We start from the raw sequence: 21,090 nt of genomic DNA on the forward strand, positions 1-21,090 counted from the left end.
CACCTCCTGACTCCCATATTCACGGAGATCACACTTTCTCCTCTGCTGCTCCGACGGTCTGTGGAACATCCCTTTCACTTGTTTGGCTGTACATGCCACGAAACCTGTCACACGGAACGACAGTTTAAGAATCGTGCAGCCGGTGTTGTCCGAGCCCCCATGTACTTCACACTCGAGCCCCAGGGTCTCGAGCGCCCGAGGGGGTTGGGGGGCATCGTGGTGGCAGTGGCGCAGTTGTGTCGCCCGTTCACCCTTCACGACCCCCGGGAGGGCCAGGTCCTCTCCATGGATACCGTACGCGCGGCAAGGGGCGGGCGGGCGAGCAGACGGCGGACGGGCAGGCGCACGCGCAGGAAGGCACGTCTCCCACGAGAGAGGAATGCTTGCGTGCAGCGCTGCTAGCATGCTTTGGCTCCGGGCGATGTTGCCATAACCTTTCACCCCCCTAGAGCACGAGTGGGCATGCAGGTACAGTGCGCGGCAGCTGCGCTTCCTGAGCGCCGCGATGCCGAGCGCTTTCACGTAAACACCTCTCATTCGGTTAAAGGCGTTCCATATTGTAATAAAAAATATATATATCCTTGCTGTTATTAATATTATTGAGGCTGTTCCGTTAGAACTTGGCCATAGTCCCCACTGCACAGGATACACGGAGTTATGGGTGCGGCTCGGGAAATGCGCGTTTGCGAACAAGTGGCATTTCTTGTGCGTCAATTGCCGCATTCGTAATTAAAAAGGGGAAAAAAGGGAAGAGGAAGAAAATGGATCATTTGGTGGGACAATGTGAGCAGTTGAAAGGTACTCCATGATAGATGCTGAGAATTACACTGCATAGATTACTATAAAATTAATTAAGGTTATCCAGATCTCCATTTGGGTTCCCGTTATGGAGATCATGTGTAAGGAAAATAAAATTATTTCAGTTTTGCACAGAATCCTGGGGACACGGGTCAGTTGTTGCCATCGTGGTTTCTGTATGGGTGACTTTAAGAGAATATTAACAGGAGTGCTGCATTTTTGTACAGATTCAATCGTCCTCCTCCAGTGAGTGTTTGCACAGCAGCTTAATGGGGCAGTCTGCATGGTTTCTGACATGAGACCATTCCAAAGGGTTAAGCTGGTTTTCAGCAAAACCACCTCATTCAGCTGGACATTTAACCTGCCGTTACAGAATCATATCTTTGGCGTTGAAGAGAAATTGTAAAGGGTAGAGGAGGGAATTTATTTTACTGCCTTTATTTGGGGTGGGAGGCGGCAGGTGTTGCTCAATGCTTACACGTTTTTGGTTGAAGGTGTTAACGGCCACTTTGAACATTTGTCTTGATCAGCGAGAGAGTGTTGTAGAGACTCGCTGGAGCATCATGTTGATATTGTAATTTGGGAGCGAGCATTGGTTTGCCCGAGAAGTCTCCAGCATAGAATAATATTTCTTGGCAGTCCGTTGGAATGGACGTTTTAAGCGTACCTACACCCACCCTATAATGGTACTCGCTCACAGCGAGTCGTTTCCCTGTTCGCCAACGTTATATCGTTGCTTCGGACGCGAAATCGTGCGAGGCGGGCCGTGTCGTAAAAAATCCCTGCGGAGAAAGAGCCCGGCAACTACAAGCTCCCGACAAAACGAGCCTGCCACTGCCTCCCAATTCCCACCTCGCAGGAGCCGTTGGCCTACTGCAGGATAATGATTGACTCGATATCGTTGCGGGGAGAAACATCCCGAGGAGACGGCGCGAATGCGCCACGCCATCGCCTGCGCCCTCGTCTCACGTCCGGAGGCGTCTCTTGGTCCGCTGTGTGTGCTCGCCCGCGTGGCGCAGCAGTGGTTGGAGATCTCGCATTGCGTTAAAATGTCGCCGCTCGTTTGGCCGGGGTTGCGCGAGCCCCCGGTCCGTGCGGCGTCGTACGGTTTTTAGAGCAGCCTTTTCAACACCACGTTTTGTCGGGTATAAAACTGGTACGTGCGCTTGGGGAGGGTGGCGGGGAGGGGGGCAAAAAAAAATCTTAATAGCACAAATAATGAAATAAGAGGCTCGTAGAAAAGTCTTCTGCACGATATAGTGTGGTCGGTGTTTCATGTTGCATGAGAAAATTGCTCTGCCTCCTTTGTGAGTCATAGTGACTTGTTTTTTTTGCGCGCACCTTCCTTTCAAATGAGCGTTTTTTTTAAATTTCACGTAATCTTTTGACTTCTTCCAAAGGGAAGAAACCTTATCTTTCAGACAGCCTTGGCATGCTTATGTGCAGCTCGGGGACCATGACGCATGCGTCCGATGGAATGCACGTCTATGCCTGACTCAGTGTTGTTGCACGCTCCTTAATTTCTCACTGTCGAAGGTGGCGGCATCCTGCGAACATGATAACTGACCGAAGCACACAAAAACGGTGGTGGTGAGGATTAACGAAGCGGGGAGATGAGGGAGCCTGGCGCCCACCTCTCACCGGGGTGCGTGCATGGCAGCTGCAGAATAGAGGCTCAGGGGAACGAAGAACGGATTAAATAACTTTCACCATTTCGGGTTAGATGCAGAAAAGAGAAAAATTGTTAAACTGTGCAAGATTTGTAAATTAAATGGATCCTCTGAGAACAGCGCACCCTAATTATAAAATGCAGGCTGACGTTCACACCAGCTTCAGTGAGACTTTAGATTCCTGCACTGCAAATGAAAGTGACTTTCATGTCTAGAAATCTGGCTGAGGCAGTGGGGTGGGGGAGGGAGTTGCATTGCGATGGATTTGTCTGACCTGTCGCGGCGCGGCATAATGCTGCTGGCCAGTGGGGGGTGCCGGCAGGGTGTGAGAGTTTCTTCCTGTCCATGGTAATAGACAGCAGATGGGAGGACAGATGGACATTGAAGAGGGTGGGGGGTGGAAGTTAGAAGCGGAGGAGGTGGACAATGGGCATCTTACAAACCCCGGAATAGTGATTGGTTGCGCGACACCGCTGGCCGACGGCAGGGAGATGTGAGACGTCCTTGCCATCTCACTCCGGTTTTCTTGCCGCACGGAGAAGCGTTGGGATTGCGCCAGCCCGCCTCGTCCGGTGGCCCCCACCAGAAGAGCCGAGGTCCAGGACAGCTCGCCCGAACCGTGCCGCGCCATTAGCGCTGCGTGCGCATGCATGACGTGAGTAGAAGGGCAAACTCTCGGCCTGACGTCGTCATCGCTTTTGTGTGGAAGAATGAGAAGCAAGAAAGGGACGTCAACAAGGCAAAGTTGCGTTGCCAGTGGGGGTCGTGAGTTGTGGGTGGGGAGACACAGCCTAGAGAGCGTCATACAATATAAACAAAAAAAGGCATCTCTGTCAAGTGACGTGCACTGCCCTGCCATTTGCACGGCACCATGGTTTTGGGAAACATGTTAGGAATGTGTTGTGCCCCGCGGCTTTGGGCTAAACCGTAAACCGTTAACCCTCTCGCGCCGCGCTGCCCTTAAACAGCATCACCGAATATCTCACCGACTGCCTTCGCGGTGCCGGTTAACGAGTCGTCACGGGCCGCTTCTCGGATCTGCTCTTGAGGTCTGGTGCCGTGACTTTGCTCGTATTGTGTGCTTGAATGGTTCGTTCAGCTCACTGATGTGGCGTTTTAAAAGCCCCCGAACAGATCGTCTAGCATGCCTTGTGCAGTTACCCAAGCGCCGGGCTGAGTAAATGTTTGATCTGTCGGCCTGTTATAGGAGACGCATTCCATTTTTGTCACGGGTTTTTTTCCTTCTTCTTTAATTTCATTGTACTCCAGGCTTTCTGTTCCACGATTTTTGTTCCCTTGCAAATGTCAGGAGTGTAATGTTATGGGTCTTTTGTGCACACTGTTAGTGTGGCAGTGTTGTTATCCACAGAGAAACCCGTGTTGAACATTTTTAAGCATTTCTTTTAATCTTGTGAACTCTTTTTGAATTCTAACGGTGCTCTCTAAATGTGCACATGCAAATACGACCTTATTCTGACAGCCTTATATTGGCCATCAGTTAGTTGCAACGAAACAGCTGTACATATTGTACAGCATCTGTTTGTGGCCTATGTATTATGGTACAGGAATTGTAAGTGGAGTGAATCCAATATGGTAGCACTCACCAGATAGGCAGATTATCTGGGAGCTGACTATGAGCCACAGAGGGGCCAGTGTGACAATTTGTGTCAAAGGAGCTAATGGGTGGGACTTACGATGAGGGTGAGCTTGGGAGCAACTATGTAATAATTATATTTTTGTAATTTCCATTGTCACCGAAACGCGCACCTAAAATGTGGATGCATTTAGATCATGAAACATAATATCCTCCGCTATATGTCAACTCCGCAGGGCCTCGTACCTCCATCTGTGCAACAAATCCCACATCCACCACTTCCTCACTCCAGCTGCTGCTGAGATGCTCATCCATTCATTAATTCATATCCCATTTAGACTACCATGATTCTCAATTCTTTGGCTTCTTGAAATCCCTCACCTCCAAATTCCATATTTGTCCCAATGCCGCTGCCTGCCTACTCAAATGAAATGAATAATGTATTTATTACCCATGAAACCTTCTAGAGACAATGTATTGAGTTAATGTCATCAGGATTGCAGGATGATTTTCCGTGCACACTTAGAGGCCGTTTGAACTTCAGTATACAACCTTGATATTGGTCATCTATGTTGGGACTGGCAGTCGGTGTGAGGTCTAAGGTGAACATTTCAAAGTCAAAGCTCAAAATGGTTTGATATTAAATGTTTGGGGTGGGGGGGGGGAGATAGGATATTTGAGCACAATGATAGCTGTCAGCAATAGTTTACTTATTACTGTAGCATTAAAATGAAAAAAAGTATTTCACACTTTAGTCATTGGTCCTACCGGATAGCCTTTTCTGGACAAATGCTTGGTGACCTCTTACATTAAAGCCGTTTGACCTCGAGACGTGATACTTGGTAAAAAAAAAATTACATCTCTAGCACCGAAATCCGGCATAAAACGTGCAAGAGGTCAGATCAAAACATTTTTCTGCAGTGATTGATTTGATATGGACTGACCCTATACGAATATCAATTGTATAACTGTTGCAGAGCATAATGTAGTAAAAGCATTGAAAATGTGTGGCAGTACCATTGACCGTAGTAACCCCTTACTTTTTTAAATGTTTATTCTTTAAAATGTTGAACTTGTAATACCCCTCAATATGGAGCATCTCGTTTACAAGGCTATCCTGCTTGTCAACTGACATGTCCTATTTAAACCCATTAGTGTCCTCTCATGTATAATTGTTTTTGTACCAAACAGGCTGTGTATACCCGCCATAACAGCGAATGGTACTATCATGGCAGCCTACGAACGCAACATTTTATTTATTACCAGGCGAGAGCGCATGGAGACAAAATGCTTTCGCAAAGCGGGACAGGTATGTGATGTGATATGCGTGCGTGTGCGTGCATGTGCTTTGTCTCCACAGGGAAGCAACTCCTGAGAGGTCGGGCTGATCCTGTACCTGCCGCCAGCCACACAGCGCGTCCATACGGGGGAATGAGTTAAACTGGCCAGGGATGGGCAGGCGATATCCCGCAAACGCAGTTGCACAGCCCGGTGCCTCCCGTAAGCAAAACGCATCGCCAAGCACACACACACCTCGACGGGTCGGGCGTAACGTGCATTAAACGGACGAGTGAGTGAACGCAGGGATGACTTGTCTCGGGCGAGGGCCATGTTTGGCACATCTGTCTTGTTTAGCGCCACCTCGGCATGAACAAAATTGCTTCATTATGAATATATAAAAATATAGAGCCAGCTGTGTTCTAGTGAACAGCTGTATGTAAGGTATAGTAATAATTTTAAATGCATTGTTCGACTACATTTATTATCAATCCATTCCCTTACTTGAATTTATATTGCTTCTCTGGGAAGCAAATGGTACGTGAATATTAGCTGTTTTCATACATTTATTATGTTTACATATATTTTCCCGTTGTTTTTGGGGCGAGTGTTTTTACCGCAGGGCATTAACTTGCATGCTTCCATTTCAATTGCTTGCCACATTTTGTTTTTGCTATCTTCAATGGCCTGCCCCCCCCCCATCCATTTCCGTGCTGTGCTCGTGGTCCGTATTTTTTGTTGAGTTTTAATTTGTGGTTTCATCCTTTGGGTTGATTTCGTCTTCTTACAGATTGTCCCTAAGCCTTACCCAGAGATTATCTGCACAGCTCCTCACAGCTTCCCCATCCCCCCTACCTCAGGTTTGCATGTAAGCCATTTATGTTCATGTTTTTAACGATTTTTACAATTTGTTTTCGTATTTCTGTTTAACTTTTTGAGTTCGCCCATGGCTAATGCGAAGTACGCATGAAGATTTAGTGGTTTTCTCTAACATTTGAGATCCCGTTGTCAATCGCATGTTGAAGTAATGAGTATATTGTTCTTAATGAGATTTTATTTTCATTAAAAACAACGTGAATCATTACGTCCGTTCAACAGATGAGTGCATGCTTGTTTTGAAGTACCATATACCACCACCACCTTGTGCGTGCCTGTAATCAATCCAGCACCATCACACACATTCTGTGAAACTTCCATCCCATGGGCATGAAGGTGTCATACCCTGATTTGCCAGGAGAAAGCAGTACAGTAAAGTGCGGACAAGTCTCCATCTGTCCCTTCTGTATGGGATGTAGTGTTGCTCCCTCGCACACGTGGGCTTTTTATGGTTGCTCCGGTTTCCTCCCACGTGTATAAACACCCATTAATTGAATGAAAACATCTTAATATACGGAGGACCACAGAGCTTGGGCAATTGATGGTGCCGGCTCGCCTACCTGGCTGTAATTAAATAATGACCTTTATTAATTTAGGACAACACAAAGATGACTGTTCAGATAAATTCATCCATGTGTGGTGCAATATTGTAGCCCTTTCACAGCCCTTTAGCTGACTCATTCATTCATATATATGTGCGCACACATGCAGAATGTGCCTGGAATATACATGACACCGCAGGGAGAACGATCCCATTGCTGCTTGTGTTTCAATTGCAGTCGATTCCACATTCGGAGCGATGCCGGCCACGGTCGGGCAGGCCATTGGGCCACTGGAAGCGGCGAGCGGCCAGGCCGGCCCAGCCCAGCCGCCGTCCTCCCTGCGGCTGCGCACGTCGCACAACGAGCTACTCAACGCCGACATGCGGCGCTCCGACGGCAGCGGCACCACCCCACCCAAGAGCCGCAAGGCGTACGCCGCCACCAGCCTGCAGTCCGCCATGGGCCTGCAGTCCGCCACGGGCCTGCAGTCCGCCACGGGCCTCGGGGGCGGGGCGGAGGGCGACGACGCCGAGGGCCGGGGCTCCGCGCTCGCCGTGCCGGTCGGCGGCGGGCTCGCGCGCCGGCACAGCGAGAGCGCCGCCCTCGGAGCCAGCGGCGCGGACGTGCACAACGCCAACGCGAAGCTGCTGAAGAACGGAGAGAACCGACTGCGCAAGGCGGCCGAGCTGGGCCAGGGCACGCAGCCGCCGGCTCACGACGCGGGCCGCGACAGCCCACCCCGCAACGCCGACGCGAATGCCGAACTTAACCGCGGCTACGAGCAGCTTGGCGGCCAGGCTCCCGCCGCACGAGACCCCAACCGCAACGACAACTGTCCGGGCAACAACAACGGTAACGTCGGGCTGGAGAAAGCGGAGGGCAAGGAGACCAGCGACGGACAGGAGGACGAGGCGCCCGCCACTGTCTCCGCATCACAGATGAAAAAGAATAAAAGCTTCCTCGGCTACTACGCAGACCTCGAGTCGGCCTTCACTGGCAAGGGAACCCTGCTGCTAAACGGAGACTTGAGCGGCAAGACCGAAGGCCCGCGCGACGGCACCACGGCCCGCGCGGACCCTTCTCCCTCGGCGTCCGAGTCGCCGAGCTCCGCGACGGAGCGGCCCAAGGCAGCGGCGGACGCGCTGTCGGAGCTGCAGGCGCCGGCGGACGAGGCGGAGCAGGGGGACGAGGACGGGGGCAGGGCATTGCGCGGGCGCATGTTCTTTGGGATGAGGAACACGGCGATGAGCGACGAAGACTCGAGCTGGACCACGTTGTCGCAGGAGAGCGCCTCGTACACCTCGCCCGAGGACTCCGGTCAGTGTGTGGGGGGCGGTGGGCGTCGCAGGGTTCTCGGGATTCATTCAGTGGCAATAGACGAGGTTTAGAGAGCCAAATGAAGTTACCCTCGCACATGAAATAGACACGAAGTTAGCTCTCAATTAGCCACGGTGGGAATTATTGGAGCTTGCGAGCATGTTGATTAAATATTTTAACAGTCGCGCTGGTTCTATGTTGAGCTGCCCCTCACTAGTCGGTGATCACAAACGCGGTGTCTGTGGGAACATAAACATGTTAGCAAGTAAACTGATTCCTTTAAGATAAAAGCCATATTCTATGTTATTGCCCTCATACAAAACAAGTACATTTATATTATCCTTCTATTTGTTTTACCTGGGCCACCCCCTTCCCCCCATTGCACATTGATGGTTGGTGAAATACATTCTAAAAGCATATAGAATTCAAAGTAAAGCAGGTGGCTCTGAGAATTCATATGATTTTTTACAACATGTTTACTTTTATGGTGGTGACTCTAACATACCGGTGTCATTTTATTTGCTTTTTTACTTCAAATTTCACCTTTGATGGCTACAGCTATAAAGTTGTCTTTTTTGTTTGTTTGACTTACCCACTCCTTTTATCTTCGGCTTTTAACTTTCTCCAGGAGCATGATTGTAGTCGGGCATTTGTGACCGACATGTAATGCCGGGCCTGCCGCCCCACACCGCACGCACGGCCCACCTGTACGATGAGATGCTATCACCGGGGTTGTTTGGAAGCACGTGGCGCCGTGCAGATTGCCGCTGCAGATTTGCAATGACCTGATTGGTAGACCGTCTTTTCAGGGAGCAGGCGGCATGGGCATACAAACACATGTATGTGCGCACACAGATACAAAGATAAAGATCCCCCGTGTTGTCTATACAGTCTTTTTGGGCAAGTGCTGTTAGCGAGCACCATGGCGCACGAATGGGTGGCGTGACACGATGCGGTGGCGTGTCTAGCACCACGCCTGGCCACCTTTGTCTTCCCATCTTTACACACCAAACCTACCTGATAAATTAGGGCTGAGTTGACAGGTTAAGATCAGGCGCCACTGATGTTGGCCACAGCCAAGTATTATTCTTATGTTGTTGGATTCTTAGCACAGTGCGCTAACCACCACCCCACCACTCCACCCACACAATTACGTGCACGCACAAAGACAAAGATGCCCTGTATAGCCTTAACAGACTGGTGGGGCAATTGCTGTTAGAAAGCACCTATGAAGGCCAGAACGGCACACGAGGGGGTGGGTTACCAGCACCACGCCCAGCCGCCTTTGTCTCCCTAGTGGCGATGTTTTTACGCCCTGTACCAGGTACTCATTTGAGGCTGAGTCGACCTAGGGCAGGTCCAGGACCGGTTCAGATAATTGTCACATGGCCGTGAACTGAAATCGAACTCGGGTCGTCAGGTTCGTAGCGCAGTGCGCTAACCGCTACACTACGCACACACACACATGCACATAGAGAGCCATGAACTATCGTGGGTGGGCCTGTCTGTGGATCCACCTGCGTTAAAAAACTAATTTAGGAAAAAAAGCAGTAATCCCAAGTTAAGAATCTTGACATTTTGCTTGTGTAATAATTAATTGCTCATCGGCGTGTTTATTTGCCGGGGAGTAGGACCGTTTTGTACTGGGTGATTTTTACATTCCCCACCCGGTGCGCTGCCTGTGCAGTCTTGTTTCCCTTTGACCATACTCACGGCGTGGCTTGTGGGGCTTTGCAGCACACTCTCCTGTGTTAATACCAGCTGTCATCGAATGTCATATTCCGTGATTGTGGGTAAGACAGATAGAGTGAACTGAAATGTTTTTTGGCGATCGTAACGACGGTCGGGGGTGGAAGGTTTAGCTTTCGGATTGAATCAACGAAGCGGTCACAGTAAATTCCCCGCGCGCTTTTGCTCAAAGACATTGCCGCCGAGTAATTTCCCACACGTACCTGTTTTAGGCCCTTTCAGCAGAAACCGCTGAAAGTGGCATCCGTTCGCCCCGCGCAAGCGGGTAACTATACCTGCAGGAGAGATGCCACGCTTAGACGACAAAAGCTTGGCGCAGAATTAGGGGGGAGGTTGTTATTCCTGACCTGGAGGGTAACGGACAAATGCCACGCGTGCCGCACTGTCCTGCATTCACGCCCCATTAAAGCTGTCAATTTTCACACTGGAGAAATGCATCATCAGAGCATTTTTCAACTGCGAAGCAGTGCGCTACTCTTTGCCTTTAGCCAGTGCTCTCAAGTGTGGCCAGAATTTTTGGTTGGTTAAATTGAGCCTAGATTATTGGCATTCACGTCGGAATAGGACCTAATTTATCAAAGTGGGTTGGAGCCACTGGATTTCGTTGACACAATGGGGGATGCGCGACACGTTGCGGATCTATGTTGCATGCGCCAGCAGTGCCTCGCTAACGAGCACATCAAGCTGAGTGGTGGTGGTAGCGTGCCTAATGGATATTAAGCAGAGCTCAAATGGCTCGTGGTGGTTTACAGCTGAACTTAGGGACGCAGCGTCATACCTGAGAGATTTTCATCTGTGATGGAAATGCACGGGCTCCCGACAGCTTTACATTACAGTTGCAGCAGGCCGCAGCTCTTGAACGGTGTCCCAAAGTACAAAACTGCAAATCACTCGCGTAAAGATTGCCCTAGCGTCAAAGCCAGGGGGATATGGGAAGGTCGAAGAGCAGTGGTACCGCAGATGTTAACGTTTAATATTCCGTCCAATAACCAAGCAAGTCACTGTTCCTACGAAAAATATCTCTGCGTCACCCTTTTTAACGGCCGAGGGATGCAATTTTGTTTTGGCGAGCCGCAGCGGTGGGAAGGCACTGTGATTAGCGCTTTTGCCGCACAGTTTGATGAACAGCCTTCGCTGTCAGGTGGAATTGGCTTAATCGGGGGTGCGGGGTTATTCGATGAGCTAAATGCCGTAGTGTGCCGCAGTCACGGCCGTCAGACACGCAGCACGACGCATCGACCTGGCAGTGCCTGATGCTCGTGCGCAGCCTCCTCCCCGCCCTCACGGTGTCCGGGTGGGAGCCGTGAATCTCCAGCGGGAAGGTAAAATGGCGCCGCCCGTCGCCGCCACCACCACCCAGCTGTAAAAGGCAAACTGCTGCAGAGAGCGGGCGAGCTCTTGGGGGGCGAGTCTGCGTGGCATCGGATCGTGGCCTGGTGCGTGGCAGCATCTTGCGCTGGCAATCATGTACGGCAAGGACTTCATCCTGGCCGTCATCATTTTAGACAAAGAAGGTACGAGTGTCGTTGCCATAGAATTCGGTGCCTTGTTTCATCCTTCATGTTTCTTTACATTTGCTCTCGGATTTTTTTCTTTTACGTTTCCATAGAAACAACTGTCTGGCATTTCATAGTTTTTTAATAAGATTTGGCAATGAAATGTGTTCTGAAGTGAGTAATCCAGTACATGGCAAGTGGGCATTTGCACCCAGGGATGAAAAAAACATGTAATGCAGGTTTTTTTTCTTTTTGCAAATCTGATAGATTTATCTTTAAAACTTACTGAGCATATCTTCATAGAGCAGCAGTGATGTGTCCAGTAGGTATGTTTGTGGGAAATGAATGTTAAAAACTTATGAAACTGAGATTACTCACTCTGAAGTGACCTTTTATTTGGCACTAATATTGCATGTAATTTTGTGTTTTTTGTAAAAATATATATTTACGTATGTAATTTACATTCACAAAATTTAAGTATATGGGTGCTGTATAGATTTGTGGCGAGTGTGCTTGCCATTGAGCAAGTTTGGGTCCCCCAACTGTTCTCTAATCACAACAGGCAATCACTACAGGCAATTACACCATCAGTTGTAACGTGGACATTTAACGATCTTGCGTCATCAATCGCGGAAGTGTGCCACTTTTTCCCCCCGACGTATCTCAAATCCTACATTTAAAAATAAATTCACCCCGGCTACATTTTAATAATTAAATTTTGGCCCTGCGTAATTACGGTTGCACGCTGTCTTCCTTCGAACGTTGATAATAAATCTGAAGGTTCCGGGCTGGTTAAATAAAGGACATTGATTTATCCATTTATTTAATACCTTGTAGAGTTATGGGTTAATCTTCAATATAAATAAATTGATTGGTTCGTAGTCATGACAGAAATGATGACTCAAGCGTGTTTGTGTGGCATTTGTCGTCATTGCTGCAAGTTTCTGCCAATTGCTGTCATGGTTTTCCGTCTGTAGAGAATGCACTACAGTATTTATAATGCACCCCACTGATGCGGAGACCAGCGCTGTAAAAATAGATGGGGAGTTGGCGGCATTTCCTTCCTGTCATGCCCTCCTGCTGGGACGTGACTAAATAAAGGTGCTGGCGTGGGAGTGCCGGCTTGTTCATTTTTTTGCACAGCCGTGGATGCAAACCCTCCTCCTCTCGAGTCAACGTTTTGGCCAATAAGCCTTACCCCCCAGGACAGACGCCAACTCGCGGGGAATTAACACGTTTCGCATGCTCGCCATTCCACCCAGACTCCAAACCACAGTCTAATTCTAGGGGAATTCCAGCAATCCTGCAGGAACAAGCGAATTTGTTTTGTCCAAACGAATTGTGCATTGAACCCCGTCGACTTGAGTTTGATTTCAGGCCACGGCTAATATCAGTGGCGAGCGAGAGCTGAACCAGTCCGGGTCTCGCTCCCCTTCACCAACCCGCACTCGCCAGTGTGGCGAACTATGGTCAAACATGCCCCACAAAGGGCTGTAAACAACCGAAGACAGATACGAGTCGGATTGATACTAGTGTGGGTTGTGCGGAAATGGTGGCTGTGATGGCATTCGGGATAACGATGTGGAGGCATCCTGCATAGCGACGATGTTGTAACTTTGATGCGGCATAATCTTGGAGTCTTTTTACAAATCTGTCTTTCTTTCCGGCTACTGGATCGTATCGACACATTCTGCCGTTACTCCCCTATCCAGTCCTATCAGCCACAAAGACTTGATAGTAAGCATCATGGATGTAATAATTTTGTCTCCTTTAGTGTACAGATTAATCAGTCATTCCACATTGTTAACTGATTTAATTAACAATAAAAATCGGCGTATAACAGGGGAAAGTCAATACCAGTGGTTTGACGATAACATCGGAAGAAATTAAATGTTAAAATCTGTGCTGTAATTCAACGATGTTGATTAAATGTACAGTGAACCAAAATTCACCGCAAACAGGCGGAAACGCTGGATTGTGGATTGGTTAAAGAGTGCCCCCTAGGAAAGCAGCCGAGCAACGCGCTGGTGCAGAGCTCCTCAATGACAGGCGGTCGTTAAGTCCCCTCCTACAGGGAGGAATTCATCTGCGCGGGGAACCTGCCTGCTCTTGAAATGGGCCCTGCCCGTGTGTTGTTCCCCGGGAAAGGACATGTGCCATTACATATTTATGGGCCAAGCACATATTTACGGCCTAAGTGCTGTAATGAGTTCGTTATCACGCGGTGAACAGATTCTCTCTCACTGTTTTGGCGTTCGACCAGTGTGCCCGCCAGTGTGTGGGGTAAATTTACGAGTGCCGCTGCCGTGATTGCCTTTTTTGTTGTTCCTCTGCGCCTTTTCTCCTTCAACACCCCCATGATACCTGAATACACCCCCCCCCACAGCACGAATGTTTATTTCTGACTGTGCGCACACACAGTGGGTATACGTAGCAGCATCAACATTGCGTTGAAGAGGATGGCAGTCGAGGATACATGTACACTGGCCATCAAAAATGTAACTCGGACCTCCGCCAAACTTGTCGAGGAGTTGGTATTGATGTTCAGTGTCTGTTTACACAAGTTTATCCAGCGGTGGTTGGGCTGAAGGGCTGCATGTGTGCACACTAGATGCTTTGGTGCAACTACACAAGTTATTATTTGTGTTCATTTGGTATCATGGGGGGTTGTGCTCTGGCAGTCCAGAGGTCGCCAGTTCGATCTTGTTGCATGTGGCGAACAGATCCTTTTGGCAGTACGAGTACACCACAGTCAATCGGCGGAGTGAAATGTGGGTACCACCTATTCCAAGTTGTCTGGCCGGCATGGAACAGGAGACAACAAAATGCCCTCTGGAGCGGATCTCTAGAGCTCCGTCTGTCTGGCGGAGGTCCTTCTGCGAGCAATTGCAGGGCTGCAACCTTTTACCCTTCACCTTGCGATAGAGATCAAAGTGGAGTCGTAACCGCGCCGCTTTGCTCCGCGTGGTTTGAAAGCAGATGGGCTGTGGACGGATCCGTCATTCGGCTCGGACCCGGACCTCCCTCCGGGCTGGAAGAAGGTTTGCGACTCGTCGGGGACCTACTACTGGCACATCCCGACGGGCACCACGCAGTGGGAGGCGCCGGGGGGCACGGCTCGCTCCGAGGGCGACGGCGAGATCGCCTCGCCGGGCACTTGCACCGAGAAGGACATCTGCTCCGTGGAGTCGTCCGCCGTCAGCACTCCGGCCGACTCGCCGGCTCAGGAGAAGGAGGTGAGGGCCCGCCACGGGGGTGGATGGACATCAGCAGAGGCACGACGGAATTTTTTTCCTCCTTTATTGTCGACGTCCATGTAATGGGTGCCATGGTGGAAAAATGTTATCTACCTCGCCTGCTATTTAGGAGGTCGTGGGTTTTGATCCCGACACTGAAACCTGTATATTTGGAGTTTGCGTCTCTCTCTCTCCCCATGGTCGCGTAGATTTTTCTCTGGGTCCTCCAGTTTTTTCCCTCCACATGTAGAATCAACATCACTGCTATAAATTTCGATGGGATAAGCCACATCGTTGAGCTATGGTTTGTGGCCAACTCGCTTCAGAAAAATAGCTGTGGTGCTCAGTAGGCCTTACCTGGTAAAATAAATAGTTTCGTTTAATCCTTCATTCGAGCATAATATCACCGCGTGCAGAGATTAGCTGTTCTCCATCAGTGTCGGTGCACTCGTAGGGTACAGTCATCACCATCATCAGCCATGTTTAGTCCAATATTGGTTGAAGGCTTCCACCAAGCTGCCACCGTCCCTCACGGTTCTGCGATGCAGCGATCCACCCGGCACCTGCATATGAGTTGGTTTCATTGCTCCATCTCTCCAGTGGACTTCCATCGGCAGACTCGTTTTTCCTTGGGCTGCCACTGTTGTTATTCTCACCCACCGGCCATCATCCCTTCTCACGGTGACAGGTCCTGCCTAAGCCCACTTGCTTTTATTAATAGACAAAATTACGTCCCTAACCTGCATATATTCCTTCCGATTCATGTTATCCCCTTTCTACGTACGTCTATCTCGGATCGTTTGTAGGTGTTGTTCATCCCGCGGCCTTAACCATTGTCTGCATGTGCAGGTTTAAAGACGTAATTTTGACTGTAGAAAAAAAACAAGTGGGTTCCGACAGGATGCATCACTCGAAGGGATGATGGCCAGTGGTCGAGGCTGATGATGGGATGGCAGCCAAAGGGGAGGCCCACCGAAGCAATGGAACGATTAAATCGGCTCGTGTGGAGGAATAAACTGGATTGTCACATCCTGGAACTGTTAAAGATGGAGACGCCCTGGTAAAGGCCTTCATCCAGCAGTGGATAGATGATGATGATGGTAGTGAACATACATGTATAATGTACAGTGCATATTAAAAAAATACAGTTGGTCCAGTAGATGCAGCACCTAAGCTGTTATGGTCACAGAATTTGTAAGCCGTGTGCCCGTGTGTGTGTAATGTTTCATTACACCAAGTAAATAACGACCTTGATTTAGAATTGCACCACAAATATGACATGAGATTAAATGCTCACAATTAAAAACCACAACACAAATAACAAAGCCTGGAGGTGTTTGGACAGGTTTTAACGGAGTTTACGACTATTTGGCACTGCATGACCCAGTGCGGCCGCTAAATAGTTCCTCCCACAAATACCTGAAGAACTGCTCCTTTTCCAGCATAAGTGGTAAATCTTTTGAGGTTAATAAACTCGATGCGAAATACCTTGACAGCTCTGCAGCGGTGGAATTCCCTGCCTCTGGATTGAGTGCCCATTCTTTAGTCAAAAGTGTGCTTGGATGGAAATATTGTTTGTGCCGCTTTTCCATGTGGGAGCGATGTGCCAGGGCGGTATTGTGCTAATCGATTTGCATATAGAGGCCTCATTAAAAAAAGAGCCATAGCTGTACTAGAATCCCCACAACTAATTCCGAAGGGTTTAGTGCGTCAATCTAAAAGTCATGAACGTTATTCATAAAAGAACGGGCAATTGTTTGGTGCGGTGCGGTGTGGCGTGCAACCATAACCGTGTGCTTTCCCTGCGTCTTACTTTTGTGTCTCCCCTCCTTGTCCTTTGCAGCCTGTGTCTGCCATCTCTGTCTCTGGCCTTTGTAGAAAAATAGACTTTAATGAATGGAAGGCAAGTGTTCTCCCTGTACCCACAACTAAATCGAGCCCTGGCTCTTCCACAAATGTCACATTTTCAATCGGACCTTGTGCTGTGCGTGTCGTGTGTGTGTGTGTGCGAGAGAGAATGGTTTTCTCATTGATGTTTTCGAATTGTTTGTTTGTTAAAAGCATGCTTTTTTTTATCAGTGTACCGAATTTTGTTTTAAAGTAACAACCATTAACCAAAGTAACCTTCATAAGCACTATATTTGTACTAATAATTTATTGGCGTCGGTACATTTGATGTGACATAAATTCATTGCATTTGAAATGCCGTTAAAGGCTACACTCTGTAAAAAGACAAAAAGAGAGGGGATTAGCTGTGGGTGTATTTGAGCCGGAAACTCTGTCAATTGACTTTCTCGCTCATCCCCGCATTTCTTTAGGAGATCCAGGCTGCTACTGTGACCCCTGACCCAAGCCTCAAAGAGTTTGAAGGAGCCACTCTGCGCTACGCTTCCCTCAAGCTTGGGTGGGTATCGCTCGCTCACACTGGCGGGGACACTGCTGAGCTCCGGAGCCACTTTGTGCCTTAGACATCAGTTCCAGGGGACTCTGTTTGAGTTCGTGCAATGAGCACATGGGGGAAAGGAGGCATTTGGCCAAGTGCCATCCAATTAGAAATGAGCCATTCCGTGCATTCACGCTCCCTCGAGTCTCTGACAGTGGAGTGCAGTGACAGCTTGCAGTGTTTGTAGTGCTCCTCAAAAAATAACAAAACACCGAACACATGAGTTAATAATGCTGCCTTAAAAAGGGAATATATAACAAGCAACGTTTTGAGTAATTACCCATTTTTATAGAACATGAAGAAGGTCCATTGTCTGAAACGCCACCTATTATATATTTTTTAAACTTTTAAACCACCGTTATTGACAAATGTTTACATTTTGTTTTCTATTTGTGCTCGTGCACCAACGCAGCGTCACCAAATAATTTCCTTCAAAAATAGATTGCGGAGGCTTCATGCCGAATCACAATACTGTGTGCTTGCGTTGTTTACCAAGGCAAGCTGTTTAAATCTGTCGTGACACTTGTGAAACACTGCAGTATTGCGATGTGCACATTGGGTTGGAGATGGAATTATTTTTACCAACAGCCATCACAGCCATAGACACCCAATGAAATCATTTAACACCATTGGTTGAACAAAAAAAATCTACGTCTCTTCCTTCCCCGTACCTCCGATTAGCGCAGTTTGCTACGTATGGTGCGAAAGAAGAAATGGCGAAGAAAAAAAAACACGTTAATTTAGATCTGCAAGGGTCACCTGCAATATGGCTCTTGACAGAATGGTCGACCATTTGTCTGTTTCAAAAACTCACGGTTCACGAGCCGATGGGACGTCTGCAATCGGCCAGCAAATCCTTGCTTGTGTTTCCGTCAACCAGAACCATAACGGCTTCCAGACCAACTCGAGTAGCCTCTCCATCGGTCTGGAATGCTCTGCTAGATGACCTTTGCTGTGTCCCATCTCACAAAATGTTCCAAAAACATTAAAAAAATATATAATTGTTTCGCGTAGCCTTGGGGACTCGGACCAAAAGTCACCGGCTCCTCTACACTCAAGCGTCGCCACTGGCCTAAGCCTCGTGACGTTGTCTCTTGAACTATGGGGTTGGGCAAATAAACGTGATTGTTATTGTTTTTATTATAATTATTTTTGTTATTTTGTCCTGGAACTGAGTTGCACTGACACTCGAGGAGTGGCATAGGGTTCCGGGAGCTTTATTTATGGGAATCCTCAATGCAAATACAGGTGACTTATACTGATGTACACGAGCAGCATGGTGGACTTTGTGCTATGCATTCGCATGCAAAGCTATCTTTGGCCTATCCAACGGTTATCTGGTTGTGTGGACAGATGAGCTTAGCGATAGATGTACTTTACGTTGTTACTGTCCCTGGTTATCTTCTAACCCTCCACAGGAAACTGCACGATTGATGTATCCAAGAGAAGATCGTGGTTGTGAAGGAGAAAACTTGAATGCAGAGGTTGCGTGGGCATGCCCTGCGGAGCTGAATATCTCGGTGCTCATGCCCATCATCCTAAAGGGCGTGGGTGTTCACATGAGTGGCTCTGTTTCACTTGCAGACACGCGAAGCAGCAGGAGCTTGAGGATGGAAAGGAGAACATCGTTAGTGATCCAGAATCGAAGGTGCTTACCTCTCACGTTAATTAAGTTGACCTTTTGTGATACGCATGTCAAATGTTACGATTTGACCGTGCATTGGTTAAAATAAATATGTAAACAAATGAACACATTTTTCAAAATCTTGAGTGGAATAAGGTTACGTTGGCATGCTCACTCTCGATTTTTTTAAAATGTGAATCTACATTTGTGCTAAAATACTTTGAGCAAATGTGCCGTTTCTACTGCTGCCAGCCGTCTGCACTGATGGACCCGGGTGCTAAGCAGACGGACCGATCGATAGTGTTCATTCGCATGGTTGCGCTTTTGGGAGTACGTCATGCACCGTGACCACAGGAGGGCAGTGCTGTGTCTCTTTTTGCTCGTGATGTCAGCTGTTCCACCTTGCTGCCTGGGAACAAAAGCTGCTGTACTTGAAAGCGCTGACTTCTTGACCCATCTAGCATTGAATTAATAATAGAACAAACGTAGAACACCGCCCCCCCCCCCTCCTCTCTGCACGCACTTGCCATGGTTGTCGCCTGCCCGCGATTTTTGGACTTCGTGTTGTGCCGGTGCTGCTGCTGCTGACTTGAAGCGTGTTCCCCCGGTGATGCTGGCGCAGTGCTTCGCGGTCCGCTCGCTGGGCTGGGTGGAGATGTCCGAGGAGGACCTGGTGCCAGGCAAGAGCAGCGTGGCTGTCAACAACTGCATCCGCCAGCTCTCGTATCGCAAGAATGACATCCGCGACACGGCTGGCATCTGGGGCGAGGTCAGCACTGGCGTACCTTGTGTGCGCGCCCATTGATAATTAAGCCATGCTTCTTGTTCATGTAATAGTGGAATCGTTGTTGCGGTTAAATGCATGTGCAGTGTTTGTGCTTGTAATTGCATGGCTGAGCGATGCGTTATTTTGTTGACACGTTTATGTTTGTGTGCGGTACTCGTGTTCGATTTCATTTGTAGAAAAAAAAATGCATTCTGACTCTGGTGCACACAATGGCAGCCACAGTGGAATAGCTCGAATTTAAATAGAAATAACCACACGAAATAGCCGATAAAATATATACACATGCATGTGACAGACCTCCATTTCACCTGCAGCATGCGCTATTTAAAAATGCATTAAAGCAACCGGGGGTACGCGTTGATTTATTGCACGACAAAATTTTGCACATTTGCAGAGGAAAGAAATGTTTAGGTCTCGTAAAAAATGAATGGGCATATGATGATCGTAAATGTAACGAATGGATGTCCGTGCAATGCACGCGCAAGCCACTCGGCACAACGTTGTGCGGCGAACGTGACGTCGTCGCACTCCGCCTCGACTAACTGTGCCTCACTCGGGGCATCTGGGCCAAGGGGTTGGCATTCCTTTCTAGGAGCCAAGGGATGCATTAAACTCCATGCCTATTAACTGAATTAAGCAATTCCAGTTTTGTGGTGTAATCCACTGCAGCCATTAGTCTGTCTCTTGATGCCGAATGCCTGCACAATTTTGCAATCATGGAAGTATAAATTTTAAGTGTGTATAAGGATTTTCGCGTAACACAAGTGTGCTGTTGAAAAAGATTTGTGTGGCGAGCAGCCTTGCCTAGCCTTTCGGGACTGCGTTCGGCCTGCGAGTCATTAACGATTGACATTCTGACGATTGCAGAGGAAGGAGAGGCCACTAAAGAGATGAGTGCCATTGGTGTTGGGCAAGTGTGAAAATTAGATGCCAGCTGGCCAAATTTACACTTAATTAACACACTGCAGGGAACGGGCATGGACAAGACACTACTTTGGCAATAAAAAATGTGTTCTTAACCCATTAGAATTTTAAGTTTGTTTCCGGTCATCAATGTGTTTACTAGCTTGCAGAAAATAATAATGCTCATTAGGCTGATTATAAATGGGCTGCAAAACGGTTCACGTCGTACTGATGGTATAAAATGTACTTGCTTCGTGTTTACAACTATGGGGTTGCAATGTTGGAAGCAGTTGTACATTAACATCATCATTGTCGTTTCCGGTGAGAATTTGTGTTTGCATGATGTTGTTTGCAAAATATTTTTTCTTGAGAATTTGAGGCTCCACTTCAAATTGGTGCCGTGTGAAGCACAGCCTATTTGATGATAAACCCCCTTACCGCTGCAGCAACACCTGAGGTCAATGTAACAGACGACTGTACGCCAGACTACTTGTTTATCTTTTTCAAATACTGCAAATTGTTTGTGGGAAGCGACGAGTTATACAGGTAGGAACAACAGGTTCCACACTGCCCACCAGGGATTATTTGTCTGTCTGTCGTGCATATGTGTCTGTCGTGCACGAATGCGCTGTCCAACCAAGTTCCTACCTGCCCACTTCGAAGGAACGTGTTTTATCAATCTGCATTTTCTCGACCGAATACAACAAAAAAAATCTTTCAATATTTTACAAATGGCACACTCCATTATTAAACGTGGGCTCAAAATAGCTCTCCTTT

General features: G+C 48.3%; 1 protein-coding gene across 10 annotated transcripts in view; it reads left to right on the forward strand.

Annotated features, from left to right (window-relative positions):
- Positions 1-21,090, forward strand: part of LOC144722757 (amyloid beta precursor protein binding family B member 2-like) — a 57,302-nt gene that overhangs the window by 19,422 nt on the left and 16,790 nt on the right. For 4 of the 10 annotated variants that reach the window (XM_078601133.1, XM_078601138.1, XM_078601134.1 and 1 more), the window contains exons 2-8: positions 5,423-5,562; positions 6,996-8,075; positions 14,297-14,556; positions 16,400-16,459; positions 16,875-16,960; positions 18,584-18,647; positions 19,246-19,392. In XM_078601133.1, the coding sequence (XP_078457259.1) occupies positions 5,514-5,562; positions 6,996-8,075; positions 14,297-14,556; positions 16,400-16,459; positions 16,875-16,960; positions 18,584-18,647; positions 19,246-19,392 (1,746 nt within the window). In that variant the 5' untranslated portion in view covers positions 5,423-5,513. Of the gene's footprint in view, positions 1-5,422; positions 5,563-6,130; positions 6,209-6,995; positions 8,076-14,296; positions 14,557-16,399; positions 16,460-16,874; positions 16,961-18,583; positions 18,648-19,245; positions 19,393-21,090 lie in introns of all 10 variants that reach the window. The other 6 variants (XM_078601139.1, XM_078601140.1, XM_078601143.1 and 3 more) reach the window with 5 other exon arrangements.

This window comes from Lampetra planeri, chromosome 15 (genome assembly GCF_965212315.1).
Source record: "Lampetra planeri chromosome 15, kcLamPlan1.2.h2, whole genome shotgun sequence".
Lineage (NCBI taxonomy): Eukaryota > Metazoa > Chordata > Hyperoartia > Petromyzontiformes > Petromyzontidae > Lampetra > Lampetra planeri.